Here is a 15,046-nt window from a genome sequence, read left to right on the forward strand (position 1 = left end):
TTCTAGAGATGATAGAGGCACTTCATAACTAGCTTCACAAATTGGAAGATTTACCCATGACTATATAGTCGTATTGACCTAAGTTTAAAATGACCCCATTGTTGGAAGTGAAAGTGTAGCTCCAGTGGTAGAGTGCCAACTTGGAACAAAAGAATTAGAAAGCAAAACATGCAAGATTATGAGACTCTGAGTCCTAGCCCAGCATCAGCACACAAATAAGTAATAGTAAGACAAGTGCCAGTGACTCATACCTGTTCTGGGCTATTCTGAGATTGCTTCTCAAATATTGTTTAGAAAATGAAATACTGAGTAGACTAGGATAACCCCCTGAGATTTAATCCTGCCAGGCACTAGTATTCACACCTGTAATCCTAGCTAAGTTAGGAAGCTAAGATTTGAGGATCACGGTTCAAAGCTGGCTTGGGTAGGAAGGTCTGTGAGACTCTTACCTCCAATTAACCACCATAAAGCCAGAAGTGGAGCTGTGGTTAAGTGGTGGAGCACTAGCCTTGAGCAAAAAAGCTGAGGGACAGCGCCCAAGGCCCTAAATTAAAGTCCCAGGACCAGCACAAAAATTAATAAATAAAGATAGCATTAATCTAGTCACATTAATCACCTTCTTGGTCCCCAGACAGAGTCTCCACTATTGGTCCGACCATATCTACCACACGTGACCAAGTCAGAACTCCATGCCATCATGACAGCTGGCTTCGCCACAATTGCTGGAAGTGTCTTGGGTGCATATATCTCTTTTGGGGTAAGTCTGTCCTAGAATTACCTTATGCAAAATTCATCCTCTTTTTTTTTTTTTAACTATTATTCTTTCTTTTCTTTGTTTTTTATTTCCCATTGCTGGTAGAAGTCACAAGACACCCCTTTTGCAATATGGTTCACAAAGGTTGCTTCCAGTTGCTTTGACATTTGAATGTAGTGAGCCCAAAGAGTTTGGGCTTCACTTTCATGTTCTTGCCACCAAAGTGTGAATTATATTCAATCACATCATAGGATGAAATTACCTTGCCAGGCACTGGTAGCTCATGCCTCTAATTCTAGATTCTGGGTGGCTGAGATCTGAGGATCAAGGTCCAAAGCCAGCCCAGGCAAACCAATCCGAGAGACTTTTATCTCTAATTGGCCAGCAAAATACTGGAAGTAGAGGTGTGGATCAAGTAGTAGAGCACCAGCTTTGAGTGCAAAAGCCAAGAAAGGATATATCCCTGAGTGTAAGCCCCAATACTGGCACACACACACACACAAAAGAAAACAAATAAAAAGATAATAAGAGAGGCTGAAAACTCTTCTTTGAAAGATCTTACAATACACAATGGCTTGGTGTTTTTGCCTAAGATTTTTCAATTGACAGATATTCCTCCCATATCCTCTGTCTGTCCTGCCCTATCTCTTCCTTCTCTGTGAGGCTTTTGGACCATTCCCTAAGTCAGGGAAAAAGCCAAGCGTGCTCCTTGTTTTTCTTCTGCAACTACAGGTGTCATCTACCCACTTGTTGACAGCCTCAGTCATGTCAGCACCTGCGTCCCTGGCTGTTGCCAAACTCTTTTGGCCTGAGACTGAGAAACCCAAAATAACCCTCAAGAATGCCATGAAAATGGAAAATGGGTAAGTGGGACAGACGAATTAAGCCACATCACAAAGTCCAAGGACAGCAAAAGTTCCATAACCGGAAACCACAGTGAATCAAGGTATTTGAGTAAATTTAATTTCCCAGAAACTACTTAGACATTACCAAAACCATCTTGTTTCAAAGCTGGAGGGAAACCCTGTCTAAATTCGTGAGTATCCATACATTTCTTTAAGTGCTTATGATAAATACTTCATTGTAAATACAGCATAGTTCATCTACACTTAGTTTCATTAAGACCGATAGAAAGTCCTAGAATGACCATTTGTGGAAGTGCCTCACAGCATAAGGAAGCTGCTTGTTTTCTTTTGCCCTGTGAATGAAAAAAGGAAGTATTTCATTAAATAACAATTCACCCGCTAACATGTGTCTGAGAGGCACCCCTTATTTTCTTACAGAAATAGAATCATTAGTCATGACCAGAAATAGCAAGTTGTCATGGATACAAGTAAAGGTTGAGCATCCCGAACTCAGGAAGTCCAAAATGCTCCAAAACAAAAAGACAGTATATATGAAACATAAGCTTATTTCACTTCTAAGATATCTTCTAATACATGTACTCTAAAATCTGACATCTGAAAGCAGATAAGAGATCTTAAACCTGTATATCCACTTATAAAGTTAGGGACCATTCTGATTTATATAGTGTATTACTTAAGGATACCACCAAGTAGGAGAACTATAAAGAAGGGGAATGATAAGCAGAATTTAGGGGAGATAGGCACCTCTGAGGTTAAAGTGAAAAGTGAAGCACACAGGGATTCAAAAATGATGTGGCATTCCATTTCTTTTTCTGCTTTTCTTTTTCTGATACTGGTGTTTAAACTGAAGGCCTGGCACTTGCTAGACTTACTTGCTCAGCTGGCACTCTACACTTATGCCACACCTCAACTCAACTCAGCTTTTTGCTTGTTATTTTAGAGATGGAATCGCATAGACACTTTCTGCCCCAGTTGGCTTCAAACCATGATCCTCTGGATCTCAACCTCCTGAATACCTACAATTTTAGGAGTGGGCCACCAGCCCCAAGGTGACATTACATTTCTTAAAGGAGGTATTGATAGTACAAGCTTTTCATACATTGTTCAGAAATTTTATGCCATATTTTATATTCCCTGAAAGCTACCTTTTAAATAAAACTTATTTATTGTTATTATCTTTAAGTAGTTGTACAAAGGGGTTGTCATTCAACAAATCAGTTTATAAATAATGTCACTCTTTGAAATCTACTTTTAATGGATAAAATTTTAAACCTATGCTCTTTTTAAATCATTTACCCAAGTTGATTATCAATGCCCCAATTTTTTTTTAAAAAATACTCTTGGGATAGGGGTATACATTGTGGTTGAATGAGGTGCTTAGTAGGTGTGAGGCCCTAGGTTCAATTTCCAGTACCACCCTCCCCCTAATAAAAGAAAGAAATAGAATAGTTTGATTCCCATCTTCCCATTACATAAATTCAACAATTCTAATCCTGTCATGATTTTCACAAATCAGATGAGCACTTGGACCAAGGTACAAGCCTGAGATTGGCCTCTCCCCCAATGACCTCATGTTCTCCCATTTCTACCCCTGTGGCCTCCACCTACCAACAACATTTTAGTAATTCTGGAATTGCTATTTTTTGGTAAAGTGACTCCAGGAACCTCCTAGAAGCTGCAACGCAGGGAGCGTCCTCATCCATCCCTCTGGTGGCAAACATCGCTGTCAATCTGATTGCCTTCCTGGCCCTCTTGTCTTTCATGAATTCAGCCCTGTCCTGGTTTGGAAACATGTTTGACTACCCACAGCTGAGTTTTGAGGTATAATTTCTACCATGCTTCTACCCTCTGTTTTGTTCCTGCCCTTCCTTTTTATTGGGGAAGTAGAGGGGGTGTTGGTTGTGGCCTGAACTCTGGGCCTGGGCACTGTCCCTCAGCTCTTCAGCTCAAGGCTACCACTTGAGCCATAGCACTACTTCTGGGTTTTCTGCTTATGTGGTGCTGAGGAATGGAACCTAGGGTCTCATGCATGCAAGGAAAGCACTCTACCACTGAGCCACCTTCCCAGCCCCTAGTTCCTGCATTTCTTTGCTTAAAAATATGTATGTGAGCCAGGCACTAGTGGCTCATGCCTATAATCCTAGCTATTCTGAAGCCTGAGACCCGAAGATCTCAATTCAAAGCCACTCCATGCAGGAACGCCTATCAGACTCTTACCTCCAATTAAGCACCAAATCGGAAGTGGAGCTGTGGCTCACGTGGTAGAGTGCTAGCCTTGAGCAGAAAAGCTTAGGGACAGCATCCAGGTCCTGAGTTCACGCCGCAGAACTGGCGCACAGAAAAAATACATAAATAAGCTTGTGGACAGACTTCCCTAACTACCTATGGTGTACTTACTCTCACACATTGTAGAAGTTTCTCTCAGCTTTTCCTTCCCCCAGTCATTCTTTTTTTTTTTTTTTTTTTTCTGACCTCTTCCCCAAGAATCCAGATTCCAAGGGATCCAGTTCCAGTCTTAACTACTGACCAAGTTTTAGGTTGCTATAACAGAATACCTGACTGGGTAATTAGAGAGGTGGGGGTGGGGGCGGGAGGGAGAGGAAAGAAGGAAAGAAGGAAGGAAGGAAGGAAGGGAAAAAAGAAGGAAAGAAAGGAGAGAAGGAAGGAAAGGAGAAAGGAAGCTCAGGTGACTGCATCTACCTGACTTCTGGTGAGAGCCATGTACTATTTCATGCATGGGACAAAGGCAGAAAAGGCAAATGGGCACAAGTAAGGAGGGGCTATTGGGGGACAAAGGATTTGGCTCACTTTATAACCACCTGTCCTCTTGAGTACTAATATATTCCAGAGGAACAAATATATTCAATCTCATGAGAAAGTCATTCGTCCACCTCCAGGGCCTCACCACCCCTCCACATCTGATGAACAGCTGTGTAGGAGGGCATTTCTGTCCCTGAAAGAAGCTAGAGGCGACAAGAACTATCTTGTCCCTGAGGAAGAGGGAGGAGAACTAGAAGCAAATCATTCTTCTAACAGAGCACCCACCTATGGTTTTCACAGCTCATCTGTTCCTACCTCTTCATGCCCTTTTCCTTCGTGATGGGAGTTGACTGGCAAGACAGCTTTATGCTTGCCAAGCTCCTTGGCTATAAGACATTCTTCAATGAATTTGTGGCTTATGAGCACCTCTCCAAATTGATCAATTTGAGGAAAGCAGCCGGACCCAAGTTTGTCGATGGTGTGCAGCAATATATGTCGGTGAGTACACAGTCTGATTTTCCAGTGTGCTTCCTCATCACAGAAGTACCCTCCTCAAGTGGCTACTGCAGCCCCTAGGAGCCAGGCACTGAGGTATATCAGATATATCAGAACCAAACCATCAGCAAATCCCCACTCTTGTGGAGCTTATAACGTACATAGGGCCTTATAATTTTCTGTTACATTGATTTAATGATAATGGGGGGGTTGATAGATATATGCACTGAGAGGAGAGAGACCATACTACTGTGATTATTTACTCTTTTGTGTGTATACACTGATATTGGGATTTAGACTCAGGGCCTCATGCTCTTGCTTAGATTTTTTTACTCAAGGCTAGCACTCTACCACTTGAGCCACACCTCTACTTCTGGCTTTTTCTGATTAATTAGAGATAAAAATCTCTTGGACTTTTCAGCCTGGTCTGGCTTTGAATCATGATCCTCAGATCTCAGCCTCCTGAGTAGCTAGGATTATAGGTGCAAGCCACCATAGCCCAGTACGATATAATTTAGTTTTAAGAACTACAACTGGGCATCAGTGGCTCACATCTGTAATCAGGCCCAGAGTTCAAGCTCCATTACCAACAAAAAATAAAGAACTACAGACACCAATATGAGCTAAGACTAGAGTCAATCAGCAAATATCTATCAAATCCCTTCTATGCACAATATGGTAGGTACTGACACCATAGCACTGGACATACCATACAGCTCTCTGTTAGTCAGCTTTCTATGACAATGACAAAATACCTGAGATAGTCAACTGAAAGTGGACCTGGACCTTCCAGGTCAAGGGATTTTAATGAGCTCTGAGAAACTGCCTAAATTTATGTTGTCCTGGCCATCCTCAAAAGATAGCAAGCAAGACATCATTGCTTCTTGTCCAAGAGGCTGAGAGGAAAAGTAAGGCTCAGTTCAATTGCCTGGAAAGAGATACACTGCATCTTCCTGAGTCTGGTGGATGAGGAAATTGGAAACTTCTTTCCCTTGAAGAACAGAATGATTCCACCTGGAATCTCCAAGGAAAAGAGCAAACTTTCCTCACCACCACCATTACTCACTGAAAGCCTCCATTGGATGCTAATGTCCTGGGCTTGTACTGGGTTTTGCAAAGAGAGGAGAGGAAAAGCATGCTTCCCAGGCTTTGTGACCTCACGACCCAAGCAGCACCACCATCCCAATGTCCAAAAGATTAAGTATGCAAATACAGTACTCTCTTGCACATTTCACAAGTGTAACAGCCTACAGCAGGACAATACTTGCTTTTATTTTGTGGTTGGAGGCATTTTGACCAGCCCATCTCCAAGGAATAAAGTCTCAACAGGTCTCCTTTGTCACATGTTTATTCTTCAGCTAAGCTTATGGTGGAACCTAGCCAATTATCCTCATTATTTGGATGCCACTTAAATCAGTTTCTTTCCCTGCCAAAAATAAACAATAGGCCAAATGAAGTGAAATGTGTTCTATCCCCAACTACCAGTTGCCAGAAGAAAATAGTTTTGTTAATGAGTAAAGCAAGTTGCCAGTTCTGACTGTGCCAAGTGGTTCTGTGAAAAGACCAGCCTTGGGAAAGGTGAAGGCGGAATTGAGGATGTGACTCAGTTTGGGGGGTGAGCCCAGTGATGGAAACAGGCATCCTTGGAAGCACAAACCCAATGCTGTTGTGGAGCCACAATGGAACAGCATTTCAGGACTCCAAATTTCTGATCTCCACTCAACTAAATGGGAGCAGTCCCAGCCATTTCTGATTACCAATGAATGTTGGAATGTATCCCAACATTGCCCTAGAACATCTTCCACAAGACTAAAACACACGTGTGGGTCCTTGAGGTAAAACTCCATGAAATCCACCGCAATTGTGGTCCATTGCTGACCTGGGCCAGAATGTATACATAGTACCCACATACTGAGAATTTATTACTCCTCTCTCTGTGTGTCTCTCTGCCTCTGTCTCTCTCTTTGTCTCTCTCTCTCTACCCTCCTCTACCAACTGAGGTTTGAACTCAAGAGTTTGCCCTTGTTAGTTCAGTCCATACTGGTTTCGAACTTACGATCTTCCTGCTTCATCCTTTTTGCTTCATTGAGTCCCTGTGTATGCCACCACTGGCTCTTTCTTTTTTTTTTATTTGTTGTGAAAATACTATACAGAGGGGTTACAATTACATGGGCAAGATAATGAGTACGTTTCTTATCAAGCATTGTAGCCTCCTCCTTTGTTTCCCCTTCCCAGCCCTTCCCATCCTCCCCCCCCCACCCCCCACCCAATCCTCCCCCCCCTACCAAAGTTGTAAAGTTCGTTTTCAGCATAATGACTTGTACATCTCATTGTTGCAATGGGTCCATCTGTATCCCTATTTAAACGATTTGTTTTTCCCCTTCCCCTCCACAAATTATACTGACATCAAATACAGTGAAAGCAGGGGTTATACTGTGGAGGAGGGACATACAAAGCAACAAAGACCACTGGCTCTTTCTGTGATCCTAGCTACTCAAGAGGCTGAGATCACAATTTGAAGCCAGTCTGGGAAGAAAGTTCATGAGACTTAGTCACCAAGAAGCTAGAAGTGGAGCTGCAGCTCAAGTGGCAGAGCATAAGCCTTGAGTGAAAAAGGCCCTGAGTTCAAGCCCCACTAACAGCACACATACACACAAATGATAATATTAAGAGTGTTCATTTTATTTATTTTATTTTATTTTATTTTTGTCAGTCAGGGGCTTAAACTCCTGGCTGGGGTGCTGTCCCTCAGCTCCTCAGCTTAAGGTGAGTGCTCTACGACTTGAGCCACAGGGAAACTTCAGGTTTTCTGGTGTTTATTGGAGATAAGAGTCTCACAGCCTTTCTTGCCCCAGCTGGCTATGAACCATGATCCTCAGCTCTCAGTCTCCTGAGTAGCTAGGATTACAGGCATGAGTCACCGGCATCCAGCTCCATTTGATGATGATGATGATGATGATGATGATGATGATGATGTAGTCATACAAAGTTTCAATTCTGTAAGTCAGTTTATGAATGCAATGCATCGATTATTACTACTGTTTTTGTTATATGGTTGTACAAATAGATAGATTACAATTCCATAAGTCAGTTTATGAGTATAATGCATCTTAATCAATGTCACCACTTTAATCATTCTTCCTCAGTTTCCCCCTCCCATCCCTACCCTAAAGCCACATGGTTCAATTTTTAACATAACATGCATGGAATGTAATGACTGCACTTGCTCACCCTCTTTCCCTGTCATTTTTAATTTACATGTAATATTGTATTGTGGTATTGAATTCAAGATCATACCAAAAGGTATAGACAGGAAAGTAAGTCATCCTCCCCTTTTCTCTGCCCCCAGCTCTTCCTCCTGGAACACACAGCTCACTCAATAATGTTTCCATATCCTTGTCTGTGACATATCATTCTACTGCATAGCACACCGCAAATCCATCTAACTCATCTCTTGCTAATAAACACAGCTAGCAATTTTTTGCTATTAGAAGTGGGACCACAGTGACCATTCATGCTCCTATAGCATCACTGATTGCCCACAATGAGAGCTGTAGGGTATATTATTTTCCTAATGCAGTGCAGCTCTCTCCATTACATAGTGCTTCATGTGTGTGGACAAAAGCTAAGTGGAGTCACCTCCTTTTCCTCTCCTTATAAAACCACATGTGGCCACATCTGTGCAGCCCCATCCCCATATAGAAAGAGGAAATGAAAGCCCTTTGTGTCATCTCTCTCCCCAGTCTCTTAATAAGCATGGCTGGCTTTGAAGCCAATTGAACTAAATGACAAGCACTAGAAAGGGTAGAAGATGAAGATGAACTTTTCCAGGAACTGTGGACTGCACAAACACTCAATATTTTTTTTTCCTGCCTGATATCTGCACATAGTTTGAATTCAACATGAGAGTTCTCAGAAACCACAAGGGAGAAGAGGGGCCTTGTCATCAACAAAAACCCTGCCACAAACACTCAATTTTTAAATGTAGGCTTTCAAAACTCCAGATAGCACAAAGGGAGGGGAAAAAAATCACTAACTGTGAAAGCAGCATTTGTTTGGTTTGTATTTTTAACCACATCAGGATTTTTCAGGATATTGGAAAATTATTGTTCCAGTTGTGTGCATACCTTTGCTAGATTAGGTCTGCCTCTGATGCACAATATAGCTTGCTGAATCTTCAGAGCATTCTATAGTCAGTCCTTTGATCTGAAAGAGTATGGTCCTGTGCAGAACCTGAGATCCTTAGGACCTGAGATTGGTCCTAAGCAGTACCCTTGACTGTTGGGTTGAGCCAGAGGGCCAGATGCATGCTCTTACAACCATCTTCCATCTGCCCCCTATTAAAAGGGACATTCTCTCACTTCCAAGTAGGCATCTGGCCATTCCCTTGTGTGATCAGAGCTGAGAAACAGAGGCACATACACACCAGGACCACATTCTAAAAAATCACCTGTGATATCTGTGGATTTTCTTTTGATTCATATAATTCTCAGTTTCCCTTATGGCACTACATAGTCAACAGCTTTTTGAAGATCCAGTCTCAGGTAACTGATTTTTTTTTATACTGTACATTACTGATGGTGTTTTTTCTCTATGACAAAATAATGAAGTAAACCATTTATTTGAAGAAATCAGATACTTTAAAAATCAAGCCAGGTGCCAGTAGTTCATGACTGTAATCTTAGCTACTTAGGAGGCTGAGATCTGAGGATCACGATTCAAAGCTAGTATCTGCTTCTCTGGGCAGAAAAGTTCTCATTGAGACTCTTCAATTAACCACCAGAAAACCAAAAGAGGAGCTGTAGTTCAAAGTGGTAGAGAGCTAGCCTTGATCAAAAAGAGCCCAAGTACAGCACTTATGCCCTGAGTTCAAGCCCCACAACTGACCAAAAAGATTTAAAAAGAACTCAGATACTTTAAAAAGGTGATTGCTTAGTCTGGATTTAAAAAGAACTCAGATACTTTAAAAAGGTGATTGCTTAGTCTGGTCGCTTTTGGACTAGTAATGAGGTGGAGCATCATGGTAGAAGCACATGGTGGAGGAAAGCGGCTTACTTCAAGGCAGCCAGGAAGTGAAAGAGAAGGTCTACTCTCACTAAGCCCTATCTTGTAATCCAATAAACTATAGATCCATAAGTAGATTGATAATGAGACCACAAGCCTCAGAATTCAATCACCTTCTCTGCACTACTACATTGGGGTCAAAGCCTTTGACATGGGAGTTACTGGAAGACATTTAAGATCCAAAATACAGTTATTTTGCTCACTTTCAAAGTGTGGACTCGTGTGTGTGTGTGTGTGTGTGTGTGTGTGTGTGTGTGTGTGCGCGTGTGTGTGTGTGTGTGTGTGTGTGTGTAATGAGGTGGAGGATGATGATCATGATCATGATGATAATGCTGGGGCTTGAACTCAGGGCCTAGCCTCTTGCTTAGCTTTTTCCACCCAAAGCTGGCATTCTACCACTTGAACCTTGTCTCCATTTCTGGCTTTGGCTCATTAATTGGAGATAAGACTCTCTCAGATTTGTCTTCCCAGGCTTATTTCAAACCATTATAATCAGATCTCAGCCCACTGAATAGGATTACAAGTATGAGTTACTTAGACTCACTTGTTGTAAATATTGCTTTCCTTTTACTTCCAGAGCAGTATTCTATTTTATGCATATATACAGTTTGTTTTCCTATTGAAGGTCATTTGAGTTGTTTTAAGCATGAGGCTATTATAAGTAAAAGCTGCTATAAATATGTATGAACAGTCTTTTTGTGGGCATGTGTTTTTATTTCTCCTAGAAAGGCAGTATGGGCTAATCTGCCATTATGTTTTTATAAACAACTTGTGTCATTTAATGTCCCTACCAACAACATGTAAGAGTCCCTGTTTCTTTACAGCCTTGCCACACTTAATCTTCTCAGTCTTTTTCAATTCTAGCCATTTTAGTAAGTGGATAGTGGTAGCTCAGTGTGTTTTAACTTTCTGTTTCCATGGTGACTAATGATCTTGAGCCTCTTTTCATGTGCTGATTGGCCATTTGCATATCTTTTATAAAATATTCAAATGTTTTCATCTATTCTCCCTGGAGTTTGCTTTTCTTATGGAGTAACAGCAGTTCTTTACATATTCTGGATAAGTTGTCCCAAATAACTGTATTCTTTGGACCAATTTTACATCACCAGCAACTAGTACTGTGCCTGGAATGTTATATAAGCAGATGTCCAGGTCATAGTGAATAATAGATGGAATCAATGAGTGTGAAATAGTATTTCCAGATGTCAAAAACACTAATTCTAAATCCACACATCCCCTTTTCATGTCAAGGGGAGAGAGACAAGAGAGATTCGAGGCAATGCTAGATAATTGATACTACCCACTGTGTCTTTATTTGTCAACATTAATTCTGAAGGCAAAATATGAAGCCAAGTTGGGCCGTCAGATTCCTTTAGCTGGATTAGGTCACATATCCATCAGTATCCTATGCTTCATTACAGATTCGATCTGAGACGATTGCCACATATGCCCTGTGTGGTTTTGCCAATATGGGTTCCCTAGGAATCGTGATCGGTGGACTCAGTAAGTGAAAAGAATATTATTTTCTTGGGGGGGGGGGTCCAGTCGGGGGGCCTGAACTCTGGGCTTGGGTGCTGTCCCTCAGCTCTTCAGCTCAAGGCTAGCGCTCTACCACTTGAGCCACAGCGCCACTTCCGGCTTTTTTCTTTTTGTTTATGTGGTGCTGAGGAATCGAACCCAGGGTCTCTGGCATGCAAGGCAAGCACTCTACCACTGAGCCACCTTCCCAGCCCCGAAAAGAATATTCTTTACCAACAGATATAATGTAATCTTTTTTGGATCTCCATCTTGGTCTGCAGTGTTATTTGTGTCAAGGAGAATACAGCCCTTCAACAAAGGCCCTCTTCTACAATGTATTTTCCCAGTGTACACCCAAATTACCTCAGGAAGAATATACTCTCCTAACCCAAGGGTGGCAAATGGATTTTGCTTGTGTGCTAATGTCAATAGATTTATATTGAGGGCCAATGGAAATCCAGTGGGAAACTGCTATGATTTATCTCAATGTCTGCTGTGGTGAGAGCCGTGCTGGGGATTATCTTGCTGGCTGGTCCCTTCTTACAATGCATTTGCTCTGTCATATCTTCCCTGCTCTGTGAGGTCTTTGGAAGAAGCTTAGGGCTTATTTCTTTTATTAATTTAATTTATTTGTTTATATTTTAAATTATTATTATAAAGATGATGTAAAGAGGCAGGCTTATTTCTTGTCCACTGACACGAGACTCCAGCCCTAAGGCAATTTGCAAAGGCCACAAATTTAATTTCCAATCAATAGCCTCAACATGAATTTCACCTACTCTTTCCGTAATTCCCAGCATCCATAGCACCTTGCAGGAAACGTGACATCGCTTCAGGAGCAGTGAGAGCCCTGATCGCAGGAACCATCGCCTGCTTCATGACAGCCTGCATTGCAGGTACAGGGTCCTGCCCTGGGTATCCTGGGTAGCTTTCAGGGAGGTATGATGGCAAGCCCACGTGGACACCACAGCTGCTCACACAGCTGAGTGTTGGAGCTACTGATAAGCGTGCTGTAAAGGGGAAGGTGTAGAGTAAGTGGGTAGAGAAGCTAAGAATAAGAGGAAGTGGAGCAGTGGTTCCAAGTGGTAGAGCGCTAGCCTTGAGCAAAAGAGCTCAAGGACAGCACCCAGGCCCTGAGTTCAAGCCCCACAACTGATAAAAAGAAAACAAAAGCAGCTACAAAGCTAAGAATAAGAAAGCTCAGAAATTTGGCTAATCATGAACATCACTGGTATTCTGTTCATCTCCAGGCATGCTCTCTGACACCCCTGTGGACATCAACTGTCACCACATTCTGGAAAGTGCCTTCAACTCCAGTTTCCCTAGCAACATGACCGATGTAGTATCTTGTTGCCAAAGTTTATTACACAGGTATTCACAGTAAAAAAATTTCATTGTGACCCCTTAGTAATAATCAAATCTGACCTAAAGATCCCATCTACTTATTTTTTGTAACTCTATTAATTGTTTGTATATGTGTGTGTGGGTTTTGTTTGTTTAGGCATCCTAGAGTTTAAAGCACCAGGGCCTCAGGCTTGTTAGGCAGGCACTTTTCTACTTGAGCCACACTTCCAAACTTGTTTGCTATTTTCCAGATGGGATCTCTGTTTTGTGCCCAAGGACCAAGATCCTCCTAACCACACCTTCCACACAGCTGTGTTCACAATAGCCACCACCACACTCAACTTACTGATTCAGATGGAGTCTCCATAATTCAATGCCCAGATCCTCCATAACTTTTGCCTCTCAAGTAGCTTGAATCATAGGCAGAAGCCATCACACCCAATCTTCCTTACACAGCAATTCTAACAACCTTTCATTTTTACTTTTCCCTAATAAAACCAGGAACTAAAATATTCAGCAGTACTACTCATGTGCTCAAGTATTGATTTAGCAGTGCATTAGGCACATGAATTATTTCACTTAAAGTTTACAGGTGCTGGTGGCTCCACGCCTATAATCCTAGCTACTCAGGAGGCTGAGATCTGAGGACTGAGGTTCGAAGCCAGCCTGGGAAGGAAAGTCCACGAGTCTCTTATCTCCAATTAATTACAGAAAAGGCTGGAAGTGGCACTGTGGTTCAAGTGGTAGAGTGCTAACCTTGAACAAAACGAGCTCAGGGTCATTGCCAGGCCCAGAGTTCAAGCCTCAGCAATGGAAAAAAAAAATTTCAGTCACTGTGTAAATTAGGCTTTTTGTTTTGATTTGGTTTAGTTTGGTTTGGTTTGGCTTGTCTTTGTTTTCGCCTTTGATATAATGGTACCTAGAAAGGCTATGTACACTAAAGCAAAATTAGTCCCAAAACAGTCAAGATAGGAAATCCTGCCCACAAAAGCAATACTCTTAATTACTACCTTCCACTGCCTCTCTTTCCAGGGGCCAAGGCTGTCCCAACAATGTGGGACCACTTAATGACCCTGCCAGTCACCTCCACCCTCTACAATTTCTTGTCATAAAAACAGTATCTTCATCCTAGTGGTTTTCTTAAATGTTAAAGTGTTTTATAGGGGTTGAACTTATCCTTCTTGGTTTATTCCTGGGGAAATAAGAAGAGTTCTTGAGGCCACCCAAATGAATTACCAGAATCACTTCTGTGGAGCCCCTGTTTTTAACCTACTCTATCTAGAGTATGATAGCCAGAATATGAAGGAAGAAGTCAATTTCTTGCTCTTGGCTGTGGGGAGGGAGGAAGAAGGGGTACTGGGGCTTGCCCTCAGGGCCTGGGTACTATCACTTAGTTTTTTTTTTTTGTTCAAGGCTAACATTCTACCACTTGAACCACAGCTCCACTTCCATCTCTTTGATGGTTAATTGGAGCTAAATGTCTCACAGACATTCCTGCCGAGGCTGGCTTGGAACCATGATCTTCAGATCTCAGCCTCCTGAGTGGCTAGGATTACAGGGTGAGCCACAGATGCCCAGCCTCTGTGCTGTTTTTTTTGTTTGTTTATTTTTTGTTTTTAACCAGTCCCGAGGCTTGAACTCAGGGCCTGAGCACTGTCCCTTAGCTTCTTTTTGCTCAAGGCTAGCACTCTATCTCTTGAGCCACAGCACCACATTAGGCTTTTTCTGTTTATGTGGTACTGATAAATAAAGTCCAGGGCTTTATGCATGTTAGGCAAACCTTCTACCACTAAGCCACAGTCCAAGCCTTGGGCTGTTTTTAATGCAACTTTTACTCAGCTACTGTGTCTGCCATTCAAGAGTCAACTAACTATTCCATTCCATTCCCACCAGCACTATTGCCAAGGGACCCGGGGAGATCATCCCAGGAGGAAACCACAGCCTGTCGTCTTTGAAGGGCTGCTGCACATTGGTGAATCCATCAACACTTAACTGCAGTTGGATTCCCAACACATTTTGAAATCAACTATTTCTCCAGGGGAACTCTGGGTGCATATTCTACTTAGGAAGAGACAACAACCACCGGAAAAAAAAAAAAAAAAACAACTGTACACGGACTAATAACCATCCTTGTTGAACCAACTTGAGTCATAAGGAAAGAAGAAAAACAAGACTGAACCTTTCAAAACTGCCATTGCTATTGAAGCCTCTTCCCTTTTGTGACATTCCACCATTTCTCCACTGA

At 42.1% G+C, this 15,046-nt stretch overlaps 1 protein-coding gene across 1 annotated transcript in view; it reads left to right on the forward strand.

Annotated features, from left to right (window-relative positions):
- Slc28a3 (solute carrier family 28 member 3) overlaps positions 1 to 14,821 on the forward strand; it is a 114,923-nt gene extending 100,102 nt beyond the window's left edge. The window contains exons 12-19 of the mRNA XM_042696253.1: positions 632 to 757; positions 1,487 to 1,617; positions 3,273 to 3,441; positions 4,681 to 4,878; positions 11,361 to 11,442; positions 12,255 to 12,353; positions 12,708 to 12,828; positions 14,695 to 14,821. Coding sequence (XP_042552187.1) covers positions 632 to 757; positions 1,487 to 1,617; positions 3,273 to 3,441; positions 4,681 to 4,878; positions 11,361 to 11,442; positions 12,255 to 12,353; positions 12,708 to 12,828; positions 14,695 to 14,821 — 1,053 coding nt within the window. The remainder of the gene's footprint in view (positions 1 to 631; positions 758 to 1,486; positions 1,618 to 3,272; positions 3,442 to 4,680; positions 4,879 to 11,360; positions 11,443 to 12,254; positions 12,354 to 12,707; positions 12,829 to 14,694) is intronic.
- Positions 14,822 to 15,046: the final 225 nt, after the last annotated feature.

Source organism: Dipodomys spectabilis, unplaced genomic scaffold, assembly GCF_019054845.1.
Source record: "Dipodomys spectabilis isolate Male_0828 unplaced genomic scaffold, ASM1905484v1 ptg000204l, whole genome shotgun sequence".
Lineage (NCBI taxonomy): Eukaryota > Metazoa > Chordata > Mammalia > Rodentia > Heteromyidae > Dipodomys > Dipodomys spectabilis.